At 38.6% G+C, this 12,755-nt stretch overlaps 1 protein-coding gene across 1 annotated transcript in view; it reads right to left on the bottom strand.

Annotated features, from left to right (window-relative positions):
* DNAH7 (dynein axonemal heavy chain 7) overlaps positions 1–12,755 on the bottom strand; it is a 184,480-nt gene that overhangs the window by 59,181 nt on the left and 112,544 nt on the right. The window contains exons 43-45 of the mRNA XM_060780806.2: positions 8,113–8,459; positions 6,484–6,664; positions 1,145–1,330 (exon numbers count right to left, since the gene is read on the bottom strand). Of these exons, the coding sequence (XP_060636789.2) occupies positions 1,145–1,330; positions 6,484–6,664; positions 8,113–8,459 (714 nt within the window). The remainder of the gene's footprint in view (positions 1–1,144; positions 1,331–6,483; positions 6,665–8,112; positions 8,460–12,755) is intronic.

Raw genomic sequence — 12,755 nt, 5'->3', positions numbered from 1 at the left:
GCTGTATACATGAAGTTTGTGAGTAAACCAACTATGTTACTTTTAAAGAAGACTGTTCATTTTGTCTCTTGAGAGCATGATTTAAAGACAAATATATTTTAAGGGAGAATAGATGTTGTATATATTTCCAAAAGGTCATTTTCCCAGTGGTTTTCCAAAAAAGTTATGAATCCCATTTCTCAAATGGTTATGGAGATTCACATTTTTCAAAAATTCTAGTATGGGCTTGTGGGAATTGCAGTTCAAATCATGCCTTGAATCTCCCAATCATCTGTGTAGGATTCAACAAGTCGCTCACTGGAAAAGTGGTAAAGTTTTTGAATGCAGCTATTCACACTAGACCAGTGATAACTGGTAATTATTATATGTAATGAACTATTTTCATAAAAGTATTAAGATGCTCAATTTACCATGTAATGGGACTTCCCCCTTGCCTGCTTGTAAACATATCAATGACATCATCATGGAGGGAGGAGCCATGATGGGCAGTATTGATTCTTTTCTTCTGCCATTAGTGTTTTAGGACCGAGGAGGAAGGAATGGTAATTTATCTCTTTTTAAACATAAAAAGCTAAAATGTACTTCCACAAGACAAAACATGGAGGATTTCTTCTATCGAAAGAAAATGGGGGCGGAGACAATGGGAGGAGAAATATGTCCCCCGTGTGATGAGAAGGCAAACAGATAATCAGAAAAGAAAGTGGAAAGAGGGAAACTGTGTGATGGGGGTAGGAAAACCATCCCTTTAATTTCCAAACAGGGTATTGTGAAGCTTAAGGGAAAAACAACTATGCCAAACACTTTACGTATCCTATGGGATGAAGTCCAAAGTCACCGAGTTACAGCTTTAATTCAAGCTTGATGGTAGAAAAGGTTTTGCATGCAGGAAATCTCAAGTTCAGCATTTGGTATCTCCAATTAACCATGGATCCCCAGATGTTTTAGGACAAAACTACCACCGGTCACTAATAGTCAAGGATGGTAGTGGTTGCAGGCCACAACTAGCTTAAACCATGTTGTTAGTTCTCCATAGAGTAGGTTCAATAAATCACTGAGATTTATCTACATGTTCCCAGTTAACAGGTTATATCTTAGGCTAGCAGAAGCATTTAGACTGCAGCCATGTCATTCCTTCGTTCCTTACCTGTCGGTAGCTGGACGTGAAGGCTCCCAAGTAAGCCACAATACCTGATGAGACCAGGATATCACCTGTCAGGTTGACATATTGCTTTCCCAGTTCCAAAGCTGACTGGCTCCAACGGGTTTTTTCACCTCCAAGGCCTCCAAGCAATTTTTCTGCTCGGTCAAGCTTTTTGCTGCACAGGTCAACCTGGAAACCAAAATACAAACTTTAGCTATCACAAATTTTGGGACTGCAAATTGTTACCCATTTTGCTTTTAATGCATCTGAGAACTACCACAGATGCATTGATTTTACTGGACGATATCATTCTTTTCCAATAAAATAAATGGCCTTTGGATTTGAAGGTTTAAAGCTTTAAGGTAGAAAACGGGGAGAGGAAATGTGTGTGACGGATAGTCATGTCTGAACACAGCAAGGTCTATGGCAATTCCATTCTTCTTTCCTTCAAATAAATTATTGCCTTCAGTCTGAAAATGTGCAATTGATAATGGATTTATATGTGATATAGAAAACAATTGCATCCAAACAAGCAATAGATATCTCACGAGCGCATGATGCTGACATAGGAAGGTCACTTTCACATGGATATGGAATGTATATTGAATTTCCTATCTTGTGGTTTATTTTTTAAATAATGTCTACCAATGTGAGAGACAGCAGAAATTGTGCAAAGCCTTGGAGTTGGCAAGGAACCCATAAGGCCATTCCACATATATCTTCACCTACCTATTGGGCAAAGAGGTTAAAAAAAGCAATCCAGGGGCAGGAATTCGCATATTCACAAGTAACTTCTTTTCCACATTTGCTTCTCCCCAAATTCGGTAGAATGAAATCAGACTTAAGAGACAGAAGATGGGCCTCTCTTTCCCTTTGATCCAATCTAAGGCCAAAACCAATGTGAACCCTAATTGTTAGGATAGCCAATGTCTTGAGATAAAAAGGGTTGTATTAACAAACCTGAATGTCTCAGGACACACAGGCCCCTTCTACACTGCCATAGACAATCCAGATTACTTGCTTTGAACTAGATTATATGGCAGTGTAGACTCATATAATCCAGTTCAAAGCAAATAATTAGGATTATCTGCTTTAATAATCTGGATTATATGGTGGTGTAGAAGGTGCATGGTGTACTTTGCTGCCAACATACTACTCAATCTTTGTAACAGTGGCACTGGTGCACATATATCATCACCAGCTGCACAATTTTCATGTATATCTTGTCTTCTGGCTATGCTATGGCTTGAAAATAAAGCATGAACTTCCTGTATCCCTTATTTGAAGGAGAAATTTTTGTGAATAGCTGCTTCTGTAGCAAATTCAGTGATGGCAGGACTGATGGATAGTCAGCATGGACTAGTAGTTTGAGCGCTGAACTAAAATTTTGGAGAACAGGGTTTCATTTCCTACTTGGTCATGGAAATCCACAGGGTGACCTTAGTGAGACTCACACTCTCGACCCCAGAAAACTCCATGATAAGAGTTACCTTAGGGTTGCCATATATTAGAAATGACTCAAATGCACACAATTACAACAGAACTGGGCTGCTGCAGGGTTTTTTGGGCTGTATGGCCATGGTCTAGAGGCATTCTCTCCTGATGTTTCGCCTGCATCTATGGCAAGCATCCTCAGAGGTAGTGAGGTCTGTTGGAACTAGGAAACTGAACAAAATCTGGCTACCAGTATTAAAAAACTAAAATTGCAACAGCACAACAACAGAGAGGAAACAATCAGGGGCATCTAATCACCTCTCAACAAAAGTTTGCTCCAGGCACAGTCAGGCCATTGTATGCTAATCAAGGTGGCCAGTTGAAACATTCACACCTAGCTCCAGCAGACAAGAGTCCTTTGTCTCACCCTGGTCATTTCACAGATATATAAACCCTTTTTCCTAGTTCCAACAGACCTCACTACCTCTGAGGATGCTTGCCATAGATGCAGGCGAAACGTCAGGAGAAAATGCCTCTAGACCATGGCCATATTATTATTATTATTATTATTATTATTATTATTATTAAACTTTATTTGTACCCCACTAGCATCTCCCGAAGGACTCGATGCGGCTTACAAAGGCCAAGGCCTCAAAACACAACACAACAATACAATACCTAAAGCAAAATTAAAAACAGTTAAAGCAATATTAACGACATGCAATAAACAATACATCAAGACACTATGTAAACTGGGCCAGGCTAGAGTAAGGGGTACAGGATTAAAAGTGCTGATGTGATAGGTGGTGTGTGAGGATTGTAGGGCAAGTGCAGTGTGCATTGTGCAGCAATCTTAGGTCTACTAAAGTGCTTCTGGGACTTGTTATTGGAGATTCCTATTCTGGAAAGGCGCATCAGAACAGCCAGGTCTTCAAGTTCTTTCTAAAGACTGCCAATGTAGGGGCCTGTCTGAGATCTTTTGGGAGGGCGTTCCAGAGTTGGGGGACCACCACAGAGAAGGCCCTGTCTCGTGTCCCCACCAAGTGCGCCTGCGACGCAGGCAGAATCACGAGCAGGGCCTCTCCGAAAAAACCTACAACAACCCAGTGATTCTGGCCATGAAAGCCTTCGACAATACATACAACAGAACTGTTTCAGACCTCAAAAACAAGTAGGAGCAGGACGCTGCATTTTCCTATATGTGAAGGAAACACCTAGTACTTCCTTGGATATATTATTTCATGACTTATACTTTGTTTTGCCTTTATCCTAATTTTTGTTCTACCCCAAAAAATGCATCACTGTGTAAGTGTGCCTTTAAGTCACATGTCGACTTATGGAGACCCTATGACTTTCATTCAACTTTCTTATGCAATGAATCTTCAGAGATGGTTTGCCATTGCCTTCCTATTAAGCCAACAGCAGCTAGTATTTGTTGGCAGCCTCTTGCCCAGTCAGTAGATTCCAAAATTTAAAGGGATTTGGTACTTTCAGTGTATAGGATCTGCTTATTACAGCATCATATTACATAATATGTCACTACAAACCATCTCAGAATTTAGAACATTCATTTCTTTACAAGCATTAAATTAATATGAGTGTAAGTAGTGTTGTACGTTACCTACTCGATAATTTGCTATTAATATATTACTTTTAGACACTCTTCACATTTTCTTTAAATCACATAAATATTAGCAAAATATTACATGAATAACAGCAAGAACACCCCCAGGTTCCTCCTGAAGACCACACCCTGAAAAAGCTAAACTGTACCCAAATTATGTTTTTGGAGAAAATATTATTTGTTCCACATGGGGAAATGCTATTACAAATTGCTGTACTCCCTTACAAAAAATAATGTTATCCTCTCTTTATCGAAAAAAAGAAAACATTATAGATACTTTTGTTATTTTCAATGCTTCACACCCAAACTCTGAAGCACCCACAGGAAGCCAAACCCTCATCCATTGTTATTTCCTCATTTAGACATCAGAACAGTCTATAAATTGATAGACCTTTCCTTCGTAGATTCACTGAATCTCCTTTAAAGTAAATGAAGGCAACAGTCACCGCCACAACTTCTAGAAGCCAGTAGTTAATTAAGCTATTCATTATGTAACATACTTTCTTGTTATTCCTGAATCTTCTTCCAATTAGTTTAAATGGATGACCCCGAGGTCTAAAATTATAGGAGTTGGCGGTGGGAGGGGAGGGATCTCTACCCATCTAGAATTTAGCACAGGAAAGTGAATAATACAGGCTTTCAGATCTTTTTGGACTGCAAGTCCCAACAAAGCCAATGGTGCGGAATACTGAAAGTTGCAGGCCGACCACATCTGGAGCATCATATGATGACGCTATGTAACATGCTTTTTGTTCCTGGGTTATAAATGTAATTTCCTAATTGGTTCTAGCATAAAAACATGGAAAAAATTATTAAACTGCAAACACTTTTTTATGCAGGACATCCCTCAGCACATTGTTGTTCAATGAATATCTCATCGAGTCTCAACCAATTCAACATAGTTTGTGGCAGCCACAAAAATGAAGTTGATGGAGTAGAATAACTACTTTCAAAGTAAATACTGCACAATTAAACAGGAAATAACACTTTCAAACCAGGAACAGAACATTTTTCAAATTTTGCTCATAGTATAATCACCCTTGATTCGCGACATATGTCTGAAGTTGGTCATCAGCTAATAAATAAGTACTGATGATCAGAAGTATCCTAGTATATTTTAAACTATGGCCTTTACATAGTTTTTAAAAGCATGAATTATTTTAACATGTGCAATAGGATTCACTGATTGCAAAACAATATATATCATATATAGTGAATTGCATAGTCACTTTTTGGTTTCATTAAGAGGTCATTCCATAGCCTTGGTGCGATTGTGTTAAATGCCCAGTTTTAACCATTGATGTGCTGGCAATACAAACAAAAGTCTGGGAAATACAACAAAAATGAATACAGTGGTATACAAATAGACTTTTGTTCATTCCTATTTCACCCAGGGTTGTAACGTTTTTATTTATAACCCGCCCTTTGTGTTTGATTATTATTATTATTATTATTATTTACACAAAAGCACAGTATGTCACAGCAAACGAGATCTATATGCTGGATTTTGTATCACAAAATCACAAGTCGAACACTTCCCAAGCGTCTAGGACTGTGTGATGTATTTTCGAATGATGCGCACAGATCCAAGTAAGGTGGCCTTTTGCAGTTGACAGATTGTTATTTTGTTGATATTTATTGTTTCCAAATGCCGGCTGAGATCTTTTGGCATGGCACCCAGTGTGCCCATGACCACTGGGGCCACTTGTGCTGGTTTATGCCAGAGCTTTTGCAGTTCGATTTTGAGGTCTTGATAGCAGCTGAGTTTTTCTTGTTGTTTTTCCTCAATGTGACTGTCACCTGGAATGGCGACATCAATAATCCAGACTTTTTTCTTTATTATTGTTATTGTTGTTGTTGTTGTTGTTGTTATTATTATTATTATTATTGTTATTATGTTATTTTGCACTGTGTACTTTATTCTGTTTTTGTTGTGATGTATTTTTTTGTCGCTTTGTGTCTAATCATGCTGTATTATTTTTGGGCTTGGCCTCATGTTAGCCACCCGAAGTCCCCTTTGGGGAGATGATGGCAGGTTATAAATAAAGATTATTATTATTATTATTATTATTATTATTATTATTATACTATGAAATATGGATGCAAAATGTATACATATTTTAATGGGGAGGAAATCAAGATTTGAGCTAGGCAAAATTTAAGATACGAGAAATTATTCTAATTCCAATATGAACCAAATTTAAGATAGAAAAACAAAAGAAGCCCCTTAGAAGGAACTGCCAGGAGCATATTTACCAGATCTTTGAATGCGTATGTTATGTACCTGGTTCTCCAGGTCTGCTTTCTCATTCTTCTTTTGTTCTAATGTCAGCTGTAGTTGAGCCAGCTTATCCTGAACTTCTTTTAGGGCTGCTTGTTTCTTCCTTAAACCATCCATAGCAACTTTCAGTTCCGCTTCTGCGGCATTGAGCTTTATCTTCTTTGGGGCAACAACCTTTGCTACCCTACAGATTCAAGTAAAAAATGTCAAGTATTCTGCCCTTATGCAACTACATGAAGACACTACTAGACCACATTGCACATTTTTTGTATATGGGTTGCAGACACATATAATCTTATAACAACACAGCACCAATCAGGTGTTATGCAAAGTATCAGAACAAGGCCAAGACATTTTGAGATTTGAAAAAGAGGACAAATGACACCTCCATCCATTCCATGTATTAAAAAGCTAGTCCCTTATCTGCTGGAAATGAATGTATTACAAATAAGACCAATGTTCTCGTCCCCATCAGACTTTAAAATACTGGGATACTGGAACAAAATGTGAGTGGAAGTAAGATTCCCCCCCCCCCCCCCCGCCAAAAATAATTCCTTGTTTGTACAAATGTAATACCGTCCTACTTTTTTTGTCAAAATCTGACTTATGAGGACTACACCTATCAACTACAACAGGAAGGGTGCATAGACCAGCGTCCTACATAAATATGGATGTTTAGCATAAACAGAAAGAGGCAGTCATGTGTGTACTCAGAAAAAAAGCCATTTCCATATTTACACCTCTATGTCCATATTTTACAACAGTGGTTCCCAACCTGTTGTTTGTGGACCACCAGTTGTCCGCAAGAACTAAAATATAGTCCATGGCCTCATTGTTACTAGACTCTTGTAACAAGAGCGACTGGTCTCATGAAACCCTCTTACAGTGCCAAGGCTTATTAAATATGGGTTGTTGTAGGTTTTTTCGGGCTATATGGCCATGTTCTAGAGGCATTCCCTCCTGACGTTTCACCTGCATCTCAGAGGTAGTGAGGCCAGACCTCACTACCTCTGAGGATGCTTGCCATAGATGCAGGCGAAACGTCATGAGAGAATGCATCTAGAATATGGCCATATAGCCCGAAAAAACCTACAACAACCCAGTGATTCCGGTCATGAAAGCTTTCGACAATACTTATTAAATATGGTTTTCTGTGGGTGAGAAGATGGCATAGGTTCTGTATCAGAAACTAGAGCTGATGTGGTCTCTCTCATGCAATTTTCTGAATCAGCACCCCAAATAACCAAATTAAATCTAAAGTTGACCAAAAAACTGATGTTTAACTCTTTTGGTACTAATTTTGGTCCCTAGTCAAAGTGGTTTTAAAAAAAGGTTGGGAACTACTGTTTTACAAGTATGTCTGGCAATAAAATGACAAATCTGCAAAGTGAGGCTGATAGTTTCACACCTTTAAAGACTAACACTGGATGTTGCGGTGCTAGTCTCCTTAGCCCTGTTCACCACGTATTTTTATATAAATATAAAAATACAATATTTTCTCTTCTTGTGATAAATGACCACATAAAAGTCTTTGCCTAAAATATTCTACAGCCTGGGAAAGTCAGGATAAGGGAGAATGTATAGACAGCCCAACCACTCCCATTCATAGTACACTTTTGCTCAAGCCCTTACTTATCATAGGAATCCATGGCAATGACCCATTTGCACAGCCCTTCAGCAGCTGTGGAAGCATTTCGAATCTTCTCAGGAACAAACTCTGGATTGGTGATGTACTGCTTTCTGATGATGCTCATGTAAGCTGGGGGGATGTTGTCCTTGTCATACTCATGAAGCGACTGTAGAAACCTCATATCTCCCAGTAGCTTCTTAGCTGGACCCCAGAAATCTTCTATTTTTTTGCCTGTGCCTGTCGGATCTGGAATTTTATCAGCTTTGATGCCTTTCAAGATGCAAATGGTCTCCATCACAAGCTTCACACCAGCAGGAGGACTCTTCATAGATTTCACAACAGTGATATCCTTTAAAAAATAAAAGAGGGGATTGAAGTCTTCTAGCTCCATCATTCACACACTTGGGCCCCTTCCTACACTGCCATATAAAATCCAGATTACCTGCTTTAAACTGGATTAAATGGTAGTGTAGACTCATACAATCTAATTCAAAGCAGACAATGTGGATCATCCGTTTTGATGATCTGGGTTATATGGCAGTGTAGAAGGGGCTTTAGTTATATTTCCATGTATTAATCTAAGCAGAGTCATCTTATAATTCTTTCAAGAAATTCAGCACTTCATTTAACATATCACATTTTCTCCCTGTGTTTTTTTGCATATTCTTTTCTATGTATCATCTCAACTTTCTATGAATATTAAATTTATAGAATCCTCAGTATATTGTATTCAGTTATAAACTATAATGGTTTCAGTAGTGCTTGCTCGCAAGTAAATGTGGATACAATGCCAGTTTCAGGGATTCTAAAATTGTTGTTGTGTGCCTTTAAATCATTTTCAATTTATGACAACCCTAAGGTGAACCTATCACAGGGTTTTCCTGGCAAGATTTGTCCAGAGAGGACTTGCTTTTTCCTTCCTCTGAGGCTGAGACAATGTGACTTGTCTGTTGTTTTCCCAAGTAGCAATTTGAACCCGTTTCCAGAGCCACAGTCAAAAACTGAAGCACTGGCTCCGATTCTAAAATACTTACATTTTATATGCAATGAACATTGTTTATAATTTGTGGGAAGCATTTGGAACCAGACATTTCTGACTAAGATAATGTAGTTTTCATGACTGTGTTCTAACATATGGATTTTTAAAAAATATAACAGATACATATACTAATTATTTTATTAAATAGTAATTTCAATCCATGTCCAAAAACAGACAATGAGCACACACAGACAAGTGGATAGTTTCCCTATCCTTTCTTTAAACCTCCTTTTCGAAAGCAGTTACTGTATCTTATTACGCTATATATTCATATTTAAGTCTAGACATTTTTGTAAAAAATCAGCTCAAAAGACCTGGAACAACTTATATGGCAGGATGGACTCAGATATCTCAGTTCAAAGCAGATATTGTGGGATTTTCTGCCTTAATATTCTGGGTTATATGTCTGTGTAGAAGGGCCCATAATTCCAGAAGGAACTGGGTTATTTAAACCCAGTTCCACCCAGTATTTATTCCCACAACCTCCCACCAGCCTGGGATTGCCCTGATAAGAGCTAAGGGCTCTTTTACACTTAACTAAATCCTGGAAGGAAGCAGATTATTTAATTTTTATTTATTTATTTATTTATTTATTTTGAGTATTTCTACCCCGCCCTTCTCAACCCCCGAAGGGGGACTCAGGGTGGCTTACAAAAGGCACAATTCGATGCCAGCAATACACATAGTAAGATAAAATACATAGCAACAACAATTATAAAACAATTAAAACAATCCAATTATACAGTACAACTAATCTAGTGATCAACGTTCGCCAAGCTCAAAATCCGTAAGTTCATTCCGCATTGTCATAATCCTATCCAGTTCTAGTCATCATTGTCCTTTGTCTGTCTGCCAGGTTACCCAAAGTCCTGGTCCCATATCCATGTTTTTAGTTTCCTTCTAAAAGAGAGGAGGGATGTTTAAACCCAGTTCTTTCCTGTATTTAGTCCTCATTCCCTCCCACAACCCTGGGATTTTCTGGGGGGTGGCTAGATGCCCTCTCAGGTCAACCAAAGGGCATCCAGCCATCATCTAGCCCCCTATTTCCCCACCACCACCACAAAAATTACGTAAGGAGCCTGCCAGCAGCACGGGCTTCTCCAGAGAGCTATCCTGATATGCAAAAATGATGCATCAGGAGGGGCAGGGAGGAGGGAAATCCAGGAGCCCAAAGAACTGGGATCGCTTTGGGGATTGACCCCTGAGACTGCAAAATCCCAACAGAGCCCTCACCTGCCAAGATCCAAACCTTAGGTCCAAATCTTTCCCAGTGTCAAATTAATCCGGTGCAAAATGAGATATCCCAATTTTCTCGATTAATTCATTTGGACAACTCAGGTAAAACCAAGACAGGTTCTGAGATATGGACCTGTACGGAAGGGCCCTAAGTCCATCCTGGAGGAATCTAAAAGAATACCAACCTCTTCTCTCTCTGTCACACTAGTTTTTCAATACCCGGATGGGGATATGATGGCCTCACTATTTTCCCCTTTCTGCAGAATGACCATCAATTTACTCAGGGGTAATATAAAATCCATAATTTTGCCCCAAAACCTTTAGATGAGGTTGTCTTATACAAGAGTATATATGGTATTTTCTAGTTACATTACATTTTTTTCCATTAAAGCACTTTCAAGAGCTTCGGGCTATATGATTCAGCAATCTGCCGTTCTATGTATAGAACAAGTACTTTCCCTTTCTCTCATTGTCCTATTCAATGTGAATTAATTCAATTTTAATGGTAGATCAGCATTCTGAAACACAGCAAATGTCACAAACTCAGTGAACACTGCCACTTGCAGGTCATTCTGAAGTTTGTAGAATACAAGTAAGTCGGGACATTCTGACATTCACTAGTAAAGCTGAAGGATGAGCACACTCCACAAATGTGGAGGCCTCATCCTCATTTCCATCATTTACCATCAAAGAACAGCATTTACAATGACTCATCACCACCCTTATCCAGTAATGCCTTTTCAATTGTTTCTGAAGGAGCCTTAAGTACCTTCCAAGAAGTTACTGCAACATCTAATGATCTTGACATGTTCTCTCATTTCATCTTAACACAACTAAGCAAAGTGTGGCTTTCTGCTATTTATAAACCATATTTGTTATCTTTCTGGCAGGGGCAGCGGTTTTGAGAAGTCTGAGGGACATGCCCCCTGCACCTAACACCTTCTTTAAAATTGTTGTCAATTGCTGTCAAGTTGACATTGATTTATGGTGGTACTATGAATGAGAGACCTCCAAGTCCCTCTATCATCACCAGCCCTGCCAAGGTCTTTCAAACTCCAGACATAGCTTTCTTGAGTCAATACATCTGCCATGCTGTCTTCTTCTTTCCTCTTGCCTTCTATCTTTTTTATATTTTTGTGTTATTATCTATGTAATTTATTGTATATATTTTATGAGTTCATATGTTTTTGAATTTGTTGTAGCCTCAACCCATCAGGAGAGGCAGGCAATATAATAATAATAATAATAATAATAATAATAATAATAATAATAGATTTTGATATATGAAGTGGGTCTGTTTTTCTTTTAGGTTCTCCTGGGGTGGACTAAATTCTTGCTCTTTTGCAACTCTACTCAGGGTCCTTCCACACTGCTCTTAATCCCAGGATCTGTTCCCAGATTATCTGCTTCAAACTGGAATATATGAGTCTCCACTGCCAGATAACCTGGGATAAACAGATAACCTGGAATCAGATCCTGGGATATAGGGACAGTGTGGAAGGGCCCTCAGAGAAGGGGATGGTTCTTTTTGTTGTTGTTACAAGTTAAGGTATAGTGCTTACACTTACCTGTAGAAAAGTTGACCCGGGTTTTTGGTGTCTGGTATTGGACTGAAGTTTCACGCTTTATACATAAATATGTACAGAACATGGAACAGCACATTGGAAGACTAAAGTTCACATCCCCTCTCAGCCATGGAAACCTACTGGCTTGGTATACCAAGCTCTATCAATCCTCAGAGGATGGCAAAGTCAAAACCCCTCAGAACAAATTCTACCAAGAAACCCCATAATAAGATCACCTTAGGCCCCTTCTACACTGCCATATAAAAGCCAGAGTATTTGAACTGGATTATATGCAGTGTAGTCTTTCTTAGGAAAACCAGGAATCTCCATAACCTTTTGGAAGCGTGACCCTTTCGGAGATTAATTGGCACACACTATTTGGAATAATCATAACCTTTTGGAAAGTATGATCTTCTTGAGAAGAAATAAATACTCGTTTGAGTGAATCTTCTCCTTAGTGGTAAATATCCACTCGTATTCATGCAAGGCAATTTAGGCTTCTCAGTTGTGAGACTGATATAGCTGGTTATCGCTCTGAACTGTTAGGAATAAAGATATGCCAATGCATAAAATATATAGCAGATCTTCAAAAGTGTTATTTCAGTTGCCCCAAAAAACATCTACTCTCCCATAAAATATATTGGTTTTGAACCATGCTCTTAAGAGACCAAAAATAGTCTTTGTTAAAAGTAAGATAGCTGATTTACTTACAAACTTCATGTATTCAGCATATAGATACGTTTCTTATTTCTTTATGGTTTAAACAGTAAGTTCTCCAAAGCATTCTGTTTTAGTCTCTTCTTTG

The sequence above is a fragment of the Anolis sagrei genome, chromosome 1, assembly GCF_037176765.1.
Source record: "Anolis sagrei isolate rAnoSag1 chromosome 1, rAnoSag1.mat, whole genome shotgun sequence".
In the NCBI taxonomy this organism is placed as follows: domain Eukaryota; kingdom Metazoa; phylum Chordata; class Lepidosauria; order Squamata; family Dactyloidae; genus Anolis; species Anolis sagrei.
The sequence above is the reverse complement of the archived record's forward strand: the minus strand, read 5'-3'. Positions and strand labels throughout refer to the sequence as shown.